At 39.5% G+C, this 22,793-nt stretch overlaps 1 protein-coding gene across 2 annotated transcripts in view; it reads left to right on the plus strand.

The window, feature by feature from the left end:
• Window positions 1-22,793, plus strand: part of prkcaa (protein kinase C, alpha, a) — a 205,196-nt gene that overhangs the window by 61,270 nt on the left and 121,133 nt on the right. For both annotated transcript variants that reach the window (XM_015968942.3, XM_070550006.1), the window contains exon 3: window positions 14,414-14,496. In XM_015968942.3, coding sequence (XP_015824428.1) covers window positions 14,414-14,496 — 83 coding nt within the window. The remainder of the gene's footprint in view (window positions 1-14,413; window positions 14,497-22,793) is intronic.

Raw genomic sequence — 22,793 nt, forward strand, 5'->3', positions numbered from 1 at the left:
AAACCTTAAAACTGTGAAACCTGCAGACAAAGCAACCGAACTGAATCAAACACATCTGGCCTTTTGTATATCACCAACAATCAGGGAAAGACAGCTGAAACGGAGTAGAGCCAACATGTCTGAACATGGGAAGATATCTCTTAAGAAGATGTACTGACGTGTAGAAAGAAGACTAACAGGAAAGTAAATTCTTAAACACTGTGTGTACACCATCATGAGAGGCTCTGTGAAACAAGCTTGACTGGATGACAATGTCTGATATGGATTTAAACAAAAAGCAAACACGTGGAAGGATTTAAAAACACATTTGATTCATCAGAAAAATAGTTAACATGACTAACATTCAAATTAATGTAAGATCTTAATACGTAATGAGTAAAAATGGTTTTTACAGCTGTTGACGTTTGTTGTTTTATTGCAGAATTCCTACAAACTTATGCTAACATCATGGAAATATGTTTTTTAAATGAATGCGCAATTTGTGTTGTCCATAGACATTAGTGTCACATCTCTGAAAAAAGGCTGCAGACCTAAACTTTAAGTTTTTCTTTTAAACATTAAGTTTCGTTCACTCATTAATCACAGTTTCTCCCCTTTTATTCCAAGACGTTCGTATTTTTTGCAAACGCTTACGTCTAGATGAAAGAACATGAGAGAAGCAATGTCCTTGTCCGTCCTGCTCAAGAAAATCTTTATTTTCAGCCGAGTTGCTCCTTTCTAAATCCATTAGCGACTGCTGGGTTAGTTCTCGTAGCACCCAAAAGCCCCTCAGCTCTTCAAAACAAACCAATCATGTGTGAAAAGATGGTCTTTACCTGAAAGGACCCAGTCAGGCATTCATCAAGGGCCAGTTAGCAGAGAGCGATGGCGTTTGAGAAGAATCCTGAGCATGATTCACACACATACACACACACACACACACACACACACACACACACACACACACACACACACACACACACACACACACACATGACCAGTTTAAAGATGACTAAACATGCATCAAAATGTACCTGCATAACACTTGGTGAGAAGCAGATAGCTCAATCAACAGAATATTAAAGATGCTTGTGATGATTGTTAGCTTTTTTGGAGATTGTATTAAGCCATTTTCTCATAATCCTGGTTCCCTGTAAATGGAAGCTGCTAGGGATGCTCTGATCCAAGCACTTGATCGGAAATCTGGCTCGAACACGTATTATTTTAAAAGACCGGATTTCATCTTATAAAACAACAACAATTACTTTTCAAAGATCCTCCTGAGACAAGAGATTTGCAAACGGAACAACAATGGCATGGTTTTAATCTCAACAAGTTCCTTTACATCTGTATTCTTTGTTTCTTGGAAGAAAACAACAACAATGTACCTCACACCATTTACGGCAGACGGGAATTCAGACACCGTAACATGCAGCTGTTAGCCAGTAGGCTAATGTAGAGCTAACATGTTACAGGGGAGCTAAGTTCTGTATTTTGGTGGTATTTTAAACTGAGCAGCGAAGGCAATGTAACAGCCACTTGTACTGTGTATAAACTGGACATTCAACAGTCTGGAAAAGACAGATGCATCATAAAAAACCTTCAGAACAAACTACTTCCTCCTTTGGCTTTTTTTTTCTCTTCAGGCACAGCGAGTCATCGGTCTGCATTAACTCCCTGTTCAGAGCGGCATCCCTAACAAAAGAAAAACAGAGCAAGTCACCAGTGAAAGATACGTTAATAAAGACAGAAATTGCCGATGGGCAACAAAACATGGTTTCTCATTCTGCAGCACCTGAGCTGACCACGCTGGACCACTAGCAGCTACAGGTGTTGTGCAAATAAAAGTTAGCCAGCTGGCCGTGGCGCCGCATGCCTCCCCCGTCACAGCGATGCACATCACTCAATAGAGCCGCATAATAAGGACGTAAACAATTAGAAATATAAGCAACTGTGCAACTTTAAAATCTATTCATAATATGAACCTGTTTTTTTTTATCAATGTACTCCCTAAATGTGATGTTTTGGGCAGATTAACTAAAGAAATGACAAATGATAATATTAATAGAAATAAATAAATACCTTAATAAAAAAAATTAAAGCAGGCTGCACAGTGGCGCAGCGGTTAGAGCTGTTGCCTTGCAGCAAGAAGGTCCTGGGTTCGCTTCCTGGCCTGGGATCTTTCTGCATGGAGTTTGCATGTTCTCCCTGCGCATGCGTGGGTTCTCTCCGGGTACTCCGGCTTCCTCCCACCGTCCAAAACATGACTGTTAGGTTGATTGGTCTGTCTAAATTGTCCTTAGGTGTGTGTGTGTGTGTGCATGATTGTTTGTCCTGTGTGTCTCTGTGTTGCCCTGCGATGGACTGGCTCTCTGTCCAGGGAGTACCCCGCCTGATTGCCCGTTGACTGCTGGAGATAGGCACCGGCCCCCCCGCGACCCTACGTGGACCAAGCAGGTTCAGAAGATGGATGGATGGAAAAAAATTAAAGGATGACTTAGATGTGTTTTCCCTTTTTTCTTCAAGTATCGGATTGAGACTTGGTACCAGTAGATATAATCAAATGACTCGGATTGGGATTGGGAGCAAAATATGTGAGTGGAAAATCCTTAGAAGCTGCAGTTGTCAAATAATTGAGGATTTTGTTGAAAACTCAACTAATCACGTAATTTGTTTCTAATCTTTTAACTGATTTACTGTCTGAACAGAAAGCCCCAGACTGCCTGTGTTTTAGAGCATTTTTACTGTTTTTTTGAAGAGTCACAGAATATTTTGCTCTGACCATATAAACACCGAAACCACCAAAAAAAGAGTAGACTCACTTTTTACGTCAGGAAGAATCAGCGTGTTTCTAGAATTTTCTTTTTTTCACAATCCGTTGTTGGAAGCCTTTCCAGTTTGTGCCTCGCTTTAGGCATGGTGCCATCCCAAAACGATCCTAATACATGGTATTAGTGATGCACCGATATGACATATTTGGGCCGATACTGATATCCAATATTAAGATCACTGTTATGGCCGATAACCGATATTTGCCGATACCGATATACTGACATTAATGCTTCTAAAATCAGCAATTTTGAATAAAATGAAAATTATTAAAGCCAAATTTACATTATTATGTACACACACCACACACATTCACGCTTCTCAGATGATTACATTCACTGTCACATGACTAAAATACACATCACCCCCCTCATCCTCTGAAACAGATAAACCAATGGAGAAAAGATGGAAAAAATATCGGTTGTTAATATCGGCCCGATACCGATATTGATACCGATCTATTGTCCATCCCTACATGGAATGTCTGTTTCACATAAAGACATTAAAGTTAACATTTTACTAAATAAAATATCTACTAAGTAATTACAATGCAGCCATAGAAACACTACTGTGTGTGTGTGTGTGTGTGTGTGTGCGTGTGTGTGTGTGTGTGTGTGTGTGCGCGCGTGTGTGTGTCTGCTCTGTCTTCTCGATCCCCAGTGAGTCGTGGAGGATGGCTGCTTATACTGAGCCAGGATTCTCTGGAGGTTTCTTCCTGTTAAAAGGGAGTTTTCCTCTCCACTGTCGCTGCATGCTTGCTTAGTATGAGGATTGCTGTCAAGACTCTGACACTAGTCAGTGATTCGATGCAACCTGCTGGTTCCTTATAAGGGAAACTTTTTTCTGATTGGCTTAATGAACTGACCTGTACTGGAATGTTTACTATGTGAAGTGCCTTGAGACGACTCTTGTCGTGATTTGACGCTATATAAATAAACTTGAATTGAATTTAAAAAGATTAACGAAACATAGATTTTTCCAAAGTGAGTGGATTTCATTTATTTTATATTTTGGGGATGAAAATGAATTTTTGTTGCTGTGGGAGGCGGTAATTTGAAAAGCCTCATCAGACTCTCATTTGCTGTATAATTAATCCTGTCCACTGAGTGAGGGAATTATTGTGTTGGCTGACGAGTCTCTTCAGTGCCTCCAGAAAACATGGTTAAACTCCTCACTTGAGACGCTTTCTTTGTTTAGTGGCATTTTGGATGTTTTCAGACATTGGAACTCACATCTTTCAAATCTCACTTCTTGCACAGTTTAGAACAACTCATTTATCTTTTTTAAAGCTTATATTTAGTAGTGAATTGTTAGCCTCCGAAGGCTGTCTTCATCAGATATCCTGTTGTTTCCTCCTGATAGACGTTAGTGACAAAGATGATTAAGATATTAAAAAGCTGTTAGCATCACTCCCACAACAAGGCCATTGGGAAAACTGATCACAAGCTGCTGACCACTAATGAGAAAACCGTTAGATACCGAGTTTCAACCACCTTAATCTCTCTCTAGCCTGGCCTCCTCTTCTGTCAGACTCTTGGCAAAAGTTGTGTTCCCACTGCAGGAGTTCTGTGACATTTCTGGGATTTGGGAAGGTGACTGGGAAAACTTATTGGCTCTGTCCTTCAGACGTTATATCTTTGTGTAAAGTCTGCCCTTTAAGGACTTAGCTAAGATGTCAGCATATCACAACCGTTTCGGCAGTGAGTGGCATTACTGATTGGACGATAATGACATTGTAGTGTAATGGTTTTTGCTCTTTTATGAAAGATGAACCATCCTACATATTAATTTGAGATATTAATTTTTAATAAATTAATAACCAAATTTTATAGTTTTAAGAAGACTCAAAGGTTGTTTTAATCGATAAACTGACGATAATATCCGTGGGTCTGTGTTTCAGTTCAATGAAGAGACAAGTTTGAACGTTAAAAGTTTTAATTCTTCAAATTAAACTAATGATTTTGAAATGACAAGCATAGGAAATAACAATCAACATTGGCAACTTTGTTGAACAATCTTTAACAGTTGATATTTTAAACTTGCCCAAATAGACCTTGTGTTGAATGTGTGAAAATTGAGAATGAGGTGAGATGAGTGCGTGTGTGCGTCTGATTTTGCTTCAGGAAGAAACAGATGTCTGAGTGAAAAGTGATGGTTTGAATAAACTTAGGTTTCGTTGGAAAAGATGCATCAAACGCTATCTGTCGTGGACTGCCTCACCGTATTCGGACCCTCTTTTAGATCCGGGACCCAGGAGGGTGGTACTCCAGATGACACCTCGGCTGGCAGAGGAGACGGAGGTGTGCTGGCGACCCGGTCCAGAGTTGCCCCTCGGTACACGTGATGATAAAGCGTTTGCAGATGCGCTTTCTTAAGTTTAAATTACTCAGAATTCAAAAGACTCGGGACGAGCCGCAGCCCCGTTCCCCGTTGGCGTTTGTTCACAAGTCCTCCCTCTTTCGTTGTGAAACACGGACTGAATCATGAACTGAAAACTTACCAAAAGCCTTTCTCTTCTCAAAGCAAAACTTGTGCGTCAGCAAATGTGTTTTGAATTTACTGTGAGAGTGTGTGTGAGCGAGTGTTTGAGTGTGAAGGTCACCACTAAAACATCTTCAAAACATTATTTAATTAAGCATTGCCTCATTATAGTTATTATGATTACCCAAAGCATAATAATCATTCATTTGATTAAAACACATTTATAATGAGCAAAATGATAATAATGATTATTCAACATTTAAAATAAAGAAAAGGAAGTTTAAGACTTTGTTATGTTATGACTAGCTTCCATGAGAACAACATCTTCTGGCACTGCAGGTAGCAGATGTTATGGTTTGCAGCAGACTCTTGCAGACTTCATGTCAGCAAAGGTCTCACTCTGTGGGTGAAAGTTCTGCGCGACCCAGCTTTGACCCAGCCGGGCCAAGTACAACCTTTGTTACAGAAAACCCATATTTCCTCACGTTACAACATTATATGTTATATTCTGTCAAAGTACACAATAATTTAATCCATCCAGGGGATGGGGATTGTGGCTGTGATGTAAATAGTGGCGTTCAATGACCAGAAGAAGCACAGTTTTTTTTACAGTGCTCTGTATGAGACCACAAATCACTCGGAAGTTCCTGTAATGGGAACGGGTCTAAGGCCTTGGGCACACACTGTGTCTTTTCATCTGTTGCAAAGGACTGCTTCATGTCACACTGTCAGGACTCTAGATACAGTTCAAGATTTCACTGAGCCAAGCTGCACGACGTCTTGCTGTAGCAGGACATGCTAACGTCACGAACATACTCGCCGAAAAGCATACGTCATTAAAAGCCAACTGATATCCAAGACAACAACGATGAAAAGACAAAAAAGCGCCACCCTTTACACTTCTTTATTAGAACTCCAAAAGGAAGTGGCGCACCTGTTGCTGTGTGTAGCCTACTGTTGTTAACATTGCTAACGCTACACTCACATTATCAGAGCTGCCAACTCTCACGCACTGAGCGTGAGGCACACGCATTTGACCCTCCTCACACGCTCTCATGCCACACCTCCAATCTCTCACGCTAAACCAGCGCCTGCGCTCCCCAAACGTGCATCACGCACAGTGTGTAAGGCTTATGAAAGAAACCAGATGATATTAATTATAGCATTAGCTACTAAACAACATGCACACAAAAAACACTTAAGTAATAATTTAACTGGCGTTATTTCACACATAATCCCATCTGTATAATCCAAACCGATGTGCTTTTTTCCGCTCTGGGTGTGAGATGGACGGAGCGGTGAGCTCCACCTGCTTTTGATGGGATGGGCATGCCCGGTTCTCCCAGAACCGTGAGCTGCAACTGCGCGCGCCGCCATAATGACATGCTTTATAGACCCTTTTACTACCTACGTCATCAAAAGTTGTGCGCGCAGCCTGGCAACGAGAGTGAAGGCTTCCTCATTCACACTCGATACTAAAACAGCGTTTTAAACCCTTTGTTTTGAAGTTCTGAGCACATAAAAATGTCGGGTTGTTGCGTGTACGGATGCCAGAATCGCTTCTCTTCAAGCAGTGGACTGAAACTTTACAGAATTCCGAAGTTCTACGTTTCTCCTGCTCAGGTCTTTCCATGCACATGCCTGAGCTGTAACTGCAGCCTTTTCTGTTTTTCCCATCCTAACACAACGCTCAACTTTGAATAAAATTGCTGCTGCGTGGCTGCAGCATGACCCAAGTCTGGAACATCAAAATGACAGAATTAAACAAATTTATACGCTTTATTTCATGCTTCAAATTAACATTTCATTCTAATTCATCTGTATTTTCCCACTGCATATTAGTATAAACTGTATTTCTCTAAAATTAACACGATTGTACTCTGTGCACGCTAAAAAAGAAACCTATGCTATACTCACCCTGCCATGCAGGTACAGTTGGCTGTGAAGACGTAGTTCTCTGGTTTGTTTACTATGACCCAAGCCTCGTACATAGCGGTCTTGTGTCCTTGTCATTGGCTAGGAAGGACTTCTGCCTTCAAGACGCAAAACTCAGAGTCTATGTCGTGATATTTTACTTTCTGTACGTGGCCACAGACAACATAGTTGTATGCATCTAACGACTTGTATGCCCGTAGCTTCTCACGTGTGTACTTACTGGGCCTCTCCACTAAAAACGTATATATATATCTGGCCACTGGATATCCGGCCACGCACCTACATCTTCCACCCATTCCGTAATGCCACAGGGATCCGGGAGTCTGTTGCCATTCGTTAAAGTGAGTTTAATAATATTCGTTAAAGTGAGTTTAATAATATAACATTCAAGATTTGCCGGTGATAACCCCGCAGCGTAGCTTGATAAAGCCTGAAACAACGCCATTCTCTGTTGCCAAGCTGCGCGCGCATTCTCGCTGACGTCATATTGTTTACACACAGTAAAAGGGTCTATTTAGAAATGCAGCCGCGTCGCCAGCCGGTGTTGATGGAGTTTCAGTCCCGAATGTTTTTCTTTTGTTTTCACTCATCAGCCACTGATCCTCGCTCACAGCAAGCTAGTCTTTCTACCGTGGTGACTCACTCACATGTTCTCTCTCCTACATTAGTTGGTGGCGTGGATTCCTAATGTTTTAATTCACCGCTTCACCAGTGTGTTTTTCCTGTTTGTGAGATGAACCCCTCCTCCATTACCAGGTACCAGCAGGTACGGAAGCCTGGAAAGGCCAAAATTCCTCACTGTTTTTTTTCCTACTGGCTGATATGAATTAATAGAATAAAATAGAGTAGATGTTATTAGTCCCACAGTGGGGACATCCACTCATTACAGCAGCACACACTTAGAGGCACAGATTACAGTAAAACTGATTCCAGCCATGTTTGCTTTGATAACCTCAATAACTTCATGCTAATGACCCACATGAACATAATCCTCTGTTTAGTGGATGCAACTACATCATGAAGTTAGCTTAACATGATAGATTGTTTTTCTTGGCAGGAAATAATAACTGGTAATATTATGAATGACATGATATCACCCACCCCAGATGGAATTTTAAACATTTACATTAATTATAATTAAAAGGTCCTGTAACTCTTAACTGCAGATAGATAGATAGATAGATAGATAGATAGATAGATGATAGATAGATAGATAGATGATAGATAGATAGATAGATAGATGATAGATAGATAGATAGATAGATGATAGATAGATAGATAGATAGATAGATGATAGATAGATAGATAGATAGATGATAGATAGATAGATAGATAGATAGATAGATTGATAGATTGATAGATAGATAGATAGATAGATAGATAGATAGATAGATAGATAGATGATAGATAGATAGATAGATAGATAGATAGATAGATAGATAGATAGATAGATAGATAGATAGATAGTGTGAAGAAGTTCAGGAGAGTTGGATGTTAAATTTTCCTCACGAAAAGAAAATTTGTATTTAACAAAGGTCAGTTCCCTCTGTAAAGTCAGAAGTATGGAAGAGGATTAGGGCCACTGAAAGGAAAAAAAAAGAAGATAAGAAAGATAATTCGGACCTTTTTCCCAGAATTCCCTGTCAGAATTCCGAGGTTAAAAGTCAGAATTCTGAGAAAAAGGTAAGAATTCTCCTTCTTTTCTTTTTTTCCTTGTCAGTGGCTCTAATCCTCTTCCGTACAGAGTAGAAATAATAAATAAAGTCAACATTAATGCTCCCCCCCCCCCCCCCCCCCCAAGCCCCAACAAAAGAAAATGGTTTGGCCCGAGAATAAAATTCTTCTTTTTGATTTAGGCTAAAGAACCAAAACTTCATTTCTGAGAAAACGAATGATGTCACACAGCACAGGAAACAGCATTTGAGGAACCAGTTCAACCCCAGAAAGGTATTCAAGTTAAAGTTTAGGAAGATGAAAGAACATGGAACCGAAGCAGCTGAGTACTGGAGGATAAGGAAGAGCAACTTTAATTACTTTTTTTTTCTTTTTTTTCTTTATAGCACTTTCAGTTATTTTTAAATCTGAATGAAAAAAATTTTTTCTTATATTTTTGGCTCCTGCATGAACTTTAAATTTGTTTTATTTTTTTTTAGCGTTAGCATGTTTGAGGCACTAGCGGTGTCTGACCAAGTAGAGATTTTAAAGCAGTGCTGGGAAGAGGCAGAGATCACCTTTCCAATAAAGTTTTGACCAAAAAATATTGTTTTGTTTAAAACCTTCTGTCAGTTTGGCTGTGTGTAGGTTATGTGTGTCTCTGTTGTGTAAAGCAACACGGGCAAACTTCCAGAAATCACCCACGACAACAACAAAGAAAAGATCATTGTAATCCTTGCTTGTGTTACCTTAAGAAAAACATATCTGATCTGCTTCAAGGGGTTCAAAATATGATTGAACTTTTTAGTTTGGTTTGTTTGTTTTTGGATCTTAACCCTGCTGATCCATAGTGACACCCTGAAGTTAATCAAAGTCACACGTTGCACTTTAAGCTGTCTTTGAACATTTAAATTTGGCTGGATTCTGCAAGAAGGTGATGTTTTACACTTTGTTAGGGGCTGTATTACTTCCTAACAGAAAATAAAACACTGGGAACTATTATTTAGCAGAGTAGCTGAAATGTAAAATATAATTGTTGCAAGAAATCACTTTTTAAAAAGAAAAATTTCACCACATAAAGAAAGGCAGCAGAATAGTGTTTTAATGAAAGCAGTGGGCTGTGGTCATTTTGGACTTCACGGAGTGAACCGGGACGTTTTGTTCCCTTCAGTTTAGGATTAATTATGGAGGTTTTATGTTAGTGAGATGTATGACCTGTCTGTCCGAAGGTTGGTGTGAGTTATTCTTCATGCTGTAATGGACTCCACTGACTGATGGCTCCTCAGAGGCCTGAGGAAGTCAGGTTGATAATGATAATGATGATGATGATGGTGTGTGTGTGTGTGTGTGTGTGTGTGTGTGTGTGTGTGTGTGTGTGTTTCGGGGGATTGTATTGATTTGACATTATTAAAGTAAACAAGATACACCACCTGGCCAAAAAATGTGGCCACCTGGATTTAAATAAACATATAGGTGTGAACCTCCTATTGGATAACTGCTGCATGGGCGATTATCTTTCAGCTGGTAGCAAGTGTTTTAACCCTAGCTGGTGCGATGAGTTTCTTCTCATTTCTTAAACAACCATGTGGAGAGACACATCTGGTGGTCGTGTAAAAGATGTTAGTCTGAGAAGGGTCAGTTCATTGGCATGCATCAAGCAGAGGAAACATCTAAGGAGATTACAGAAACAACTAAAGTTAGGTTAAGAACTGTTCCGTGCATTATTAAAAACTGGAAGGATAGTGGGGAGAAAGAAATGCGGCCGAAAAAAATAAAATCCAGAGTTTTCGTGATCGACGGTCACTTTGGTCAAATCAAATAAAAGAAAAACAACAATAGGACTCAGGTTATGTTATAGTGAAAATTAGAGGATTTCCACACGTAGAATTCAAAGAGAACTGAAGGGATTGGGACTAAACAGCTGTGTAGCCATTAGAGAGCCACTAATCAGTTGGACAAACCAAAAAAATAAAAATAAAATAAAATAAAAAAGGCTACAATTTGCTGGGATTCTGAATCAATGGAAGAAGGTCATGTGGTCTGATGACTCCAGATAGACCCTGTTCCAGAGTGATGGGTGCATGAAGGTAAGAAGCCTAGGGCCTACTGTACAAGCATGTGGAGGCAGTGCTATGATCTGGGCTTGCTGCAGTCGTTCAGGTCTAGGTTCAGCAACAGGATGTGAAGAAGACAAAGATGATCTTTTATATAGTGCTTCTCAAAATAAAAATCATGAGGCGCTTCACAAAAACAAAAAACAAAAGTATAAAAAGATTTCAAAAGGTTTAAAAGAAGAAAAGAAAAAATGTAAGGAAAGGGAGAGAGAAAATGATTAGGAAAGAGGGAAATCAATGGATCCTGGCAAAGGCGGAATAAGAACAGAATAAGGAAAGGGTGGTGACAAAGTTCACGCAAAAGCCAGCTTGAACAGGTGAGTTTTCAGCTGCTTTTTAAAGGAGACCACTGAGTCCACTGATCTCAGCTGATAGTTCCAGGGAGAGAGTTCCAGAGTCTGGGGGCCACAGCAGCAGATGATCTGTCACCTTTGACCTTTAGCCTGGTGCTGCACAACCAGTAGGCTTTGATCACTGGACCTCAGGGACCCGCTGGGGGTGTAGGGACTGAGAAGATCACCAATGAATGATGGTGCTTGTCCATGTAAGGCCCTAAAGATCAGAACCAGGATCTTGAAATGAACTCTGAAGTCGACTGGCAGCCTTGTGCTCCAAGAATGAGGTCAGCTGAATGACCAGGTTATTCCATCAGTGGATTTGTTCTTCCCTGATGGCACAAGCATATTCCAAGATGACAATGCCAAGATTCCTTGTGCTGAAATAATGAAAGAGTGGTTCAGGGAGCATGAGACATCATTTTCACCCATGGATTGACCACCACAGAATCCAGACGTTAATCCCATTGAGAATCTGTGGGATGTTCTGCATCATCAGTGCAAGATCTTGGTGAAAAATTAATGCAAATTTGCATGGAAATAAGTCTTTTGACATTGCAGAAGTTAATTGGGGAATGTGTGCCACAATCAAAGCTAAAAGTGGTCCAACAACATTTTAGACTGTGTGACGTTTTTGTTTTGGTGGCCACTTTTTTGTTGGCCAGCCAGTGGATGTTTGCAGCCTTACTCTTTACTTTTTAATAAAATACAAGATTCAAGAAGTTCAGGCGGGATTTGATTTTATTCTGGTCTGCAGATACCATGATGACTGACAAAAAAATGCAGTGAAAGTATGATTCCTGTTTAGTTTAAGTTGTATTATTTTCTCAATTGCACATTTACACGCTCTAAAGGAAGTTATCATCTGAGTTATTTGTGAGGGAGTTCCTATATTTGCACAGCGTTAGTGTATTTTATTTTCGTTTTGCTCACAAACCGTGTCAGTGAATGACAGTTGTTATGAGGAAGAATTAAAAGGTCATCTGTTTATTTTGATTTCAAAAGCTTTTTTTTTTGTTGAGCTTCATAGATGGCTACTAAGACATAATTATATGTTCCCAACATGACCATCACACTTTTCTCATCGTGTTTCAGAGTGAGAACCACACGTGAAGATGCCATCTGTTAACTGTCTCTGCCTCCAATTAAAGACTCATTAAATCAGATTTCCATTCTTTTAATGGCTATTTATGGCATTTCTGGACTCATCTTTTTACTCGTTTCCATCACATTTGTTGTTCTCGTGCAAACATGATGTCGCTGCTGGCATCTCTGCTGCAGGCCTAGGTTTTTCTCTATTGATGTGTTCCTCATAAGAGCAGATTTTGTTGAGACTGTAGAAGATTTTAACACATTTAGCATGTGACCAGAAACTTTTCACAACCCAAACAAGTCAATAGTTTTACCAGGACTTCCTGTTAAGAATGTTCTGGAAGTTGTTTTGAAAGTAAATGCTACTTTTAGTGTTTTATCTAAAGTGGTGAGTTAATATTTACACCTGGATTACGTTACTGAATTGTAGATAAACGGCGGCTCCGTTCAGGTCCGTTAATCATCACACTTCTTTACTTCCTTGTAATTTTTAAAATAATAAACGTGCAAACTTTTACAGCCATGTTTGTTGAATATCCACAAAACTGTTGATGTTCTGCAAGAGTTCCAAAGTAATTCATAGGAATATGCATTTGATCTGAAGCAGATATTCAGTAAATATTGACAGGGTTGTTTCTGCCCACATTACAAACAAACTGCTGCACCAGTGTTTATGTAGTCCAACATGGAGAATGCACCAGGATTTTTCTGTCTCTTTCACGGTGCCGCTGAATGCCGACGATTGAAACTGCAGACATTGTACGAGTATCTGATACGCAGATGTGACTTGTGTCAAAGTGAAAAATGTTTTATGCTTTAAAGGGATAATGTGTAGTTTTTACCGTTAATATCTGGAAATATCCATCATTTTGGTGAAAATGAATTAAATGTTGCTTCGTAACATATAACTGAAAATTGGGTTTAAAATACATGGGAGTGGGGCGATGCCATATTAGACGCATTTTTTAAGACATTGACTTATTTGTAACAAACAGTTACAATTTAGCCATTCATAAACGTTGTTGTTTTACACATTTACCTCTTTGCTCAATGTCTGCGTGATTTTGTGACCTCACGGGATCAGCTGTGTGGTACTTTTTGCTCCTGTTTGCGTCAGAATCGTTCCTGGTTGGAAGAGAGCTTGCGGACAAAACACCTCTATTTGGCCACTTTCGCGTCTAGTGGAAAGAAGGCGCAACTCTGAGAGTGAAACAAGGTCTTTATCAGTGCCTCACTTTCTCTAACAGAGTGGTGGATACTGGGAATGGAGCCTATTGAAAACCATCAGTCCAGATCTTTTATGCCGTGCTGCAAGCTCTGGCCTTGAAAGCACGTACTTGTCAGAGAAAGAAACCAGGGTTGTTGTTTCAAACAAAGTCATACGTAGAGCCCATTTGCTCTCAGCTTGGATGAGTAGACACAAGATTTGTATACATCCAGTTGTCCTCGTTCACCCTGTCCCGTCTCTGGTTAGCCAGATTTTGAGAACCAGGAACAGACACCGTCCTCCACATTGGCGCAGCTGCTTACACCGTCTGTATGTTCGTGTACTCAGTGACCCGACACTCAGACCAAGAGAATGACACTGTGTGCTCTGACAGTGTGTAGGCACGAGAACTCAAGTGTGAACGCCTGAATGTGAATTCAGTGTATGCATGTTAGACAAGAGGGCCAGTCCACGGATCTGTTTGTCTTTGTCGGAGACTGCGTTGTGAATGTGTGTGTGTGTGTGTGTGTGTGTGAATACAGCTCCTGTCCTAACAGTATGAGGGCATTTTGAAACATGACAAAGATTACATTTTTTTAAGTTCTTCATCATGTTTTTTTTAAATCTGCAACTCTGTTTGGTGTCTGTACATCAGTCAGTGATAAAACGCTGGATTTTAACCATGTCACACTTTCTCTTTTTTTCCTCTTTGTCTGTCTTTCCCATCTGTCTATGTATTTCTCTTTCTCTGGCGTCTACGTCTTTCTTCTACTGTCTTCACCCTGCAGTTTGCTGTTTTGTGGTCCACAAGCGGTGCCATGAACTTGTCACGTTCTCCTGCCCGGGGGCAGATAAGGGCCCTGACACAGACGTAAGTAGCCATTTAACAGCTGTTCTTTCTCATTGGTTTGCTGCCGAGAAGGTGCATTTCTCCCCATTACACTTAAACATTGGTGAGGGTATCAGTATGCAGTTTTATCCATCAACCTCTTATCTGAACACATGTTGAGTTGCATCGTAATTCTCCCTCACCTGACCCTTTAAGCACTTGCTATACATTGGCACAGTGCTCATTACTTCCTTATCAGTCTGAGTAAGGTGTGGATGGTTTATAAAGGAAAATGAAAGTTATTAAGACAAACCGATCACTTTTTAAAGAGAACTCGTGAACATGTTCTTTTATATAAAGTCATCTGGCCTTGGAGAAATAAGATGTGAAACGTTTCCACATGAGAATTAATCATAAATGAAATAAAACACATTAACAGCAGGTTGATAATTCACTTATTTTATTTGTGCTTAAATTTACGAGTTAAAGACTGAAATAAAGAAAAATTAGTTAGGACCGGGTAAAAAAAATCGATTTAATCGATTATGGATTGATTTCATATGCATTTAGCAAAATCGGTTGATTAGGCCTAAGATTGACTTTTCCCCTTGACCCAGACTGACATGGGACTGGTTCTGCAGGCACTTCCGGGTACAAATTTGTTTCAAAACATGCTTAAAGTATACTAATATACACAAACTGCACATCTACTTAATGGAAAAAAACTCGTCTAAATGATAGAAATGTTGTTTTCTACCTTAGCAACACCAAGTTCCAACAATAAGCCACTAAATGAAAAAAAAAACAAACTTAAAGACACTAAATGCACGTATCAGAGAAACACCTAGTAGTGGCAATAAATAATAAAGACCAGACTGAATTGAATCAAATCAAATTGAATCGAATCGTGATTAATTGATTCAGAGCTTAATGAATCGAAATTGAACCGATTTAGGAAATTGGCCACAATACCCAGCACTAAAATTAGTTATTTCTTTTTTAATTTAGTAACAAATATAACCCAATTGTAATGAGTAGAACTTGCCCATAAATATTAGTTCAGCACTACCGGGTTACCTATTTTATTTATTTAACAAATAGAACAAATGGCCAGAGTTTCCATTTACTGTTGCGTGCTGTATTGGCTTTCCATTTCAAGTATTTATGTAATTACAGTTACAGAGGCACTTAAATTTTAAGAAAAAACATTTCAGCATACCTAAAAAAAATCGTTAGCAACAGTGAATACAAGTTCAGTTCAACTTTTGTTTTTATTATTTTCTAACCCAGGAAATTGGGTAATATTTACTAATAAGTGTCAGTTAGATTTACCCAATTCCTTTGGGTATTCTTAACTTTGAATATAAGGTACTATTTACAAACATATATAGGGTATGAATTAACTAAGCAAATTGTGTGCAAATTTTTACCTCCATTTATTATAGGTTGCCTTTTATAATGTTGTCACTCATGTAAGAACACACTGATGTGAGGCTGAGCTGCCTTTGTCTGGGTCTGTGTCAAAATACCAAAGAGGAACATGGATCCTGCCAACAACACCAAGTGTGGCAAGGTGGAGAAATGAGGGCCCGGGCGGGATTCGATCCCCAGACTCCCGGGTGAGAGTCACGTGTGCTAACCAGTCAGCCAAAGGGACATTCCAACATTGGAAGCTCATAAAGTAGCTCTTAGTAGTGATAAGCTGCAACAACTCTACTTTAAAATGAATATCTAAATAAAACTGGCTGTTCCCCTGTGACATGTTTTTTTTTATTTCAGAAGGCTTATAAACTTTATTTTGCAAAACTAAACTCTGAAACCTATTGACTGATATTGACGCTTTAAGGACCAGCATGACCTGGAGAATGACTTTTGCAGACAAATTTCAAACAGCCTTCATGAGGGAGTTTCCAAAACACAAACATTTTGAGGACTCTGTTTCCTTTGCAGAAGTTGCATCTCAGTTGTGTTTCTAGAGCTTTAAACTTGTTCAAAATTTGCTGTAACTTGGCATGTTTACGCTATCAGAACTTCCAAGTAATTCTACTGGACCGTCACGGTATGCATGTGGCTTCACTAAATATGGGCTGGCTCGACAGGACCGCTTCCCGGGCCATTTCAGAACCAACCAAGTAGCTGAAGTGGGGAATACACGGACATAGCCTGGTAGAGTCGCTGGACGGGACGTGTTGCTAACTCTGATTGGTGATTGGTTGTAACTCAGTTAGAAATGACATCATCAGATGTTGTCAAACAACTGACATTTGTAAAATTGAAAAAGTTGCTGGTGAATGAAAAAAGAAGGAAAAGAAAACGAGCAGTGTATATTCTGCTGAAAAAATGCTTTTCCCAAAGTCCCGATGCTAAAAATGTGGCAAAAATCTTTAGTTTTCACCGCTTTGTGGTTTTCTACAGAGTGCCGTAAAAAAGGTGCTTCTTCTGGTCATCGAATGCTTTTTTTATGTCACACAAATGTTTTCCTTGTCCCCAAATCGATTAAAATACAATATACTTTGACAGATTTAAACTTTTAATGTTATTAATGTCCGTGGACGCCTTTTGGTGCTGACCAGTGTAGAGCGGGTAATTATTAATGTTGCTTTTAAGCTTAATATATTACCTTTACTTATGACCAATAAGATGTGATATTCTATATAAATATAGGATATCAGCCTTATTGGTCTTTGAATGTTTAATCAGAAGATTCTAGGATTCTTTGCTTTTTCAGTGATCAAACACACTTCATGTCAATTCAGACAAAGTCAGGTTTATAAAAAGTAAAAAATTTATTTTCTAAACAAATTAAAAACAAGACCAGTTAAATAAGACGAATGTGATGGATGAATATAAGTGGATGGAATATGATGTATGGTGATTGAATGGTGTGTTTATCAGAACCTTGTATCCAGAAGAAACTGAGTTCTGGGTGTGAAAGGAATTTGGTCTGCAATAAACTATGGTTTTATAAAACGGCATCAGACGTAATTCATGTCATGCCTACGTACCCATTCCTGGAGACTCCGTTTGGATCCGAGATGTCATGGAGTGGGTGACCCCAAATGCACGTGGCTCGTAGGAAAACCTCCATGCAACCAAGTCAGTCCTAGGATGTCTCCCGAGTCACAATAGATAGATGAAATGGTTTGCGTCTAGAACAGCTGTTTCTGGATGGCTGAAGGAACCGTTTAGCGGTGTCAGCTTTGTTCTGAAGGTGCAAGTTTCTGTGTCAGCTGTAGCATGCAGGTTTTGACAGCTTGTCAAGAGATGCGGTGGTTAGAGAGTTTTCCCCCGGTGGCCAGTCCGGAGTTCTGCTCAAAAACTAACTGAATCACTCAGCAAGTGATTCTGTTTTAATATTCCCATGTTATGATTACATGACCAATCAGGACAAAAGAGGTGTTAACAAACAAACCTCAGAACACACGCCTTCTCAGATACAGGAGGCTCTGATTTGTGGATAAGAAAATATCTATTTGCATGGTGTTAACTTTAATAATTAATGTTTTATGAAAATTGTGTATGAGTGTAGATAATGATTCACATGTTAAACCAAACATTACTGATCATAACATCAAAATGTTTCATTGTAATATTAAAATTCATTTAAACTTCAATGAATTAGGCACAGATTTCTCAAACATTAATATTAGTATTCATATAACATTTGTTCATTCGACCATATGTTTATTTAATGATTTTATAACCTATGAGTTGTAAAAGTTCATCTTTCATGAGAGTGTGCAATCCTGCAGTCTTATCAAAAGAAGGCTTTGTTTGGGAACATAGGCTGACATCTTGTTCCCCTGAAATGTCAACAAGGACTGCAGAATCTTCTGGCTTGTTGGAAGATAGAACGTAAAATCCACTTTAGAGAACAGAATTATGTCTGCAGATGACCGGTGGCATGTAGGTCAATAAGTAGGTGAGAATTGAGCCTTTCTGGACATTACACCAGTGACATCACTCACGGCTGAAACAGCCTTGTGTTAACCACCTATGTAAAGAATTCTTGCAATAGTGTTCAACTGAGAATTTGCATATTTTCCCACAATTTTGCCTCACCAATGGCCAAAGTTCAGCGACATACTGGCTGTGGTGGGGGATCAAACAGGGAAAGTTGGAGCACAGACGATTTTATATTACCAAGTTAATTTGAATAAAAGTTTGCCAATTTTTGGCTTGATCTCGTACTTTTCTTCAGAACAATTATATAATTGTAGGAAATTAGAATTTCCTGCTTTGCACTAGCTGTCGTTCACATTTACTGATATGACTTGTAAAGAGAACCACCTGAGCTCTCCTATTTGTTACCTCTTTGGCACGGTAGCGTAAGAAGCCTGGCTTCTGTAACTGGAGATATCTTGGTGTCATTTAAGATCATCAACTCAGACTCTTTAAATAGAAGACTCTGCAGATGACACGGAAGCTGCAAAAGGATGGAATACTCTGAGCAAGGGGCCCATTTAGGCTCAGCTTTTTAATAAACACACAAGTGGTTCTAAGCGTTGAATACTAGAGGACATCTGTCTCTCGGATTGGCTTACGCTTTGGATCTGGGCCTGAAGAAAAGTTGATTAAAACCTTTGTGCGACTTGAATTTGTTCAACATCAGATCAAGTAAATCGGAGAAACTGCCATTAAAAATGGAGAAAATTACTCATTTGCTCACTCTGCTTTGCAAAACAATAAACTGTAACCTTTTTTTAATTAAGTAGTACTATTACATCTGTGAGTTTATTACTAGTATTTTATAGTGTCTTTTTTTTCTGACATTTAATGAGTGCAAAAATGAATAAATAGCTTAAATATACTTTTTTATTTGATAACATTCTTAACAGGTTAGACAAATTCCAGGATAATAAATTTAAAACTTGATCTTCTGACTGTAAACTTGTAAATCTGAGTAATAATACATCCACACACCAGCACCTAAACTAAAAGAATCAATAATCTAACAAAAGAAAAAATTCACATAAAACGTCAGAATATAAATAATTTAAGTATTTTCTTTATTCAGACATTATTCATTTTTTTAATAATCTGTCACAACAAATCAAATCATCTTGCTTTCATAATATCCTTTTGCCACCACTGATCTATTTGTTGCTCCCCTCTTTATATACATTTACCGTGCACTTCCAGCTGCATTGCTGTTGCCAGGGGCAACCACACATATTACATTGCTTGGTGCCTCCCGGGCTTTCTATCCAGGAAGGCAATAACTCCCTCGGCCGGCAAATATCCCGAAGATCTGCAGTATCTAGGCTGCGTGCATCTTATGACTCATGTCTGTTTTATAACTCATCTGATATAAGACACAATGTGTAAGCGTCAGGTATTTTCACCAGCAGTTAACTTCAGATTGTTGGGGATGAAAAACAAATAACTGTATTGTGTGGTTTTAAGGGTTATGGAAGCATAATAGATTTCCAGTCCAATTACTGATCAGTGTTAGGAACGCTTTTTTTTGTTTTTAGGACCCGAAGAACATCTTTTTAACTGACATTAGATCATGTAGATGCTGGTTTCTAGATGTGCTGCTCAAGGAGAAGGAAAGAACTTGTAGTTACCGAACACTTAGTGAGGGTCAGTATCCATGTACACCTCAGGTTAAAGCATTTAGGTCAACCAAATGTTTTTGTTTGACTGCTGGGTCTAACGTTTACCTGCAGCTTGTGTAAGTTCAGTGTTTTACAGAACAGGACCATCAATAATGCAAGAGCTTTTGGTTTCACTGCAGGGGCTCAGTAGATGAAACCGAGAGGCTTGATGTGCCTGCGATCGTGTGGGTGTGTAGCTGTTGCATCATTGATGTCCACTTAACCAGTGCAGCACATTTGACCCGGGGCAACCGGCAAGTCTGTCTGCACTGATTTCCTCTTTCCTTACACTCACGTGTGTGTGTGTGTGTGTGTGTGTGTGTGTACGTACTCTCCAGCAATCACCCCTGGCCCCTGAGGTCGGCTCAGTGCACTGATAGTTGTGACTGAGTAACACTGTTAGGCAGCAGCGCATTTCCTTGGAAACAGCTGACATGAGGCTGACATTAGCAGCCAGACAGACCATAAACAGAGACGCACACAAAAGTGCACAGTTTGACCAACAGGCAGTTGCACAGCTTTAGCTGTCTTCTGAATAATATCCAAGTAAATGCAAAAATAAAATAAAATAAATAAATAAAAGAATATGTTTGATTTAAATGCAAGACACCTAAAGCTAATTCATGCACGGCTGTTGGATGTTTCTTCATCATTTATTGTTGAGGAAAACATTTAGATGTTATTTGCATCTCTATTTGGAAGGGTGTAACGGTGTGACTAGCTCCCATTTGGGTACATACCTTTGTCACGGTTCGGTTCATTTTGGTAGAATCAGTGAACGAAGTGAAAACACAAAGATTTTCTTTTTTTGTTTATTTTTTGTAAATGGGTACTAACCTAAAATCTAGGCCGTCATTTGCTGAAGCAAAATGATTTAGCTTTGCATGTTGATCTCGGCACGCTCCATTGGAACCTCCACAGTGGCTGGCGAATCACAGCATGTTTATTTATGGTAATGGTAAATGGCCTGTGTTTGTATAGTGCTGTCTTAGAGATGCTGGGTCGCTCACCCATCCACTCACACATTCACACGCTGGTGGGGATGAGCTACAATGTAGCCACAGCTGCTCTGGGGCACACTGACAGAGGTGAGTCCTGCCGAACACTAGCGCCACCGGTCCCTCCGACCACCAGCAGCAGGCAGGGCAGGTCGAGTGTTTTGCCCAAGGACACAACAGCATTATTTTCTGGTTGCAGTCAGGATCGAACCTGCAACCTTCCAATTACTGGACAACCTGCTCTACCCCCTGAGCTAATGCTGTCCCATTTATTTAGATAAACAATATATTGTTTTATGCCTTCTTCCACAAAGTAATGGCGGACTGCCCCGTTGAGTGACATCCATAGTGGGCCAATCACAGTGCTCTCTCAGCCAGGTGGGCGGGAAGGTACTGCAACTGAGCAAAACTAAAATGGTGATGGAGCTGTAGCGGTCCAATCACAGCGCTTTATTGGTGGGTGGTATGTTACTGAAAAAAAGATGGCGACGGCTTGTTTGAAACGGCTTTGGCAATAACTTTGGACTATTTTTACTTGAGCTTTTCTTTGAGTCAGGAGCAGATAGAAGTAACCAAGTTTATTTAGAAAAATTATGCATTAGCACCTTCTTTGACGAAGTATGGCAGGCTGCCTCAATGACTGACATCTGTGACATCATGTTTGTTATCCAATTGCATACAAAGACAGTTTGAAAAACACCCGTAGATCCCGCCCCACGACTCAGAGCTGTCAATGAACCGTGGCCAGACTATATATTCACCTATATAGGATGGCTTACCAGGCCAAACCGTTACACCTTTAAGGCCATAAAATAAACTTTGTTTTCCTGCAGTACATTTTCTAACAAAAAATTCCAAGAAAACATAAAAATGTGTTTTATTCTGAAAGGACAGTTCTGTTGGCAGTGGTAATGTCCTCTTATAATATCCTCTCATTACAGACAGAGGTAGCTCGTCTGGCATGTACCGCCAACTTCTGTTTAGTGTTGCAGTGGTTGCTAGGTGACAGGCTGTATGCAGTAAAAACAAAAACAAAACGATAAGACTGTCTGAATTTACAGCCATTCACTTCCGATCCTTCTGGTCAGCAATGAAACATCGACCAGGAAAGGCGCGTCTTTCGAATGACGCAGTTCTTGAATTTGTGTCACTGCTGACTAAGAGCTAATCTGTGCAACACAGTTATACGTCCTTGTGGAAACTCTGCAGGCGTCTGTGCCGAACCAAACTTTTCACACCAAAAAACCCCGCAAACACGAACACTACCGTTACATCCCCTAGTGTTTGGAGATAGTCAAAGATGATAGTTGTCCACATCGCAAAATGGTAATACAAGGAAACAGATTGTCAAGGCTTTGTGACCTAGATTTAAAAAGGAAAGTTTTAATTACAGTTATTTTAATTTAGTAATTACAGTTCAGCCTCTTAAAAAGAGGGATCTACATATTGAAGAGCTTGTAATAAACTTCACCTAATTTGCATTTGAATGAAAGTCAGTTAAAGATGAACACTTGAAGAGTTTTTTAAACCTTTTCCTTTGGCCTTCAAAACTACGGTCATTCAAATGTCAAACAGAAAAAAACAACAAAGGGGCATCACAAATGTGCACTGATTTCCAATGACCAGATTGTCAGTGAAGGGAAATCTGGTGTCATTTCAGCAAATGCTGTCATGGAAAGAAAAGAGCGATTCAATATTTAAAAGAGTGAAATACCCAGGAGCAGCTGTTTTTTTGCAGACA

This window comes from Nothobranchius furzeri, chromosome 4 (genome assembly GCF_043380555.1).
Source record: "Nothobranchius furzeri strain GRZ-AD chromosome 4, NfurGRZ-RIMD1, whole genome shotgun sequence".
Classification (NCBI taxonomy): domain Eukaryota; kingdom Metazoa; phylum Chordata; class Actinopteri; order Cyprinodontiformes; family Nothobranchiidae; genus Nothobranchius; species Nothobranchius furzeri.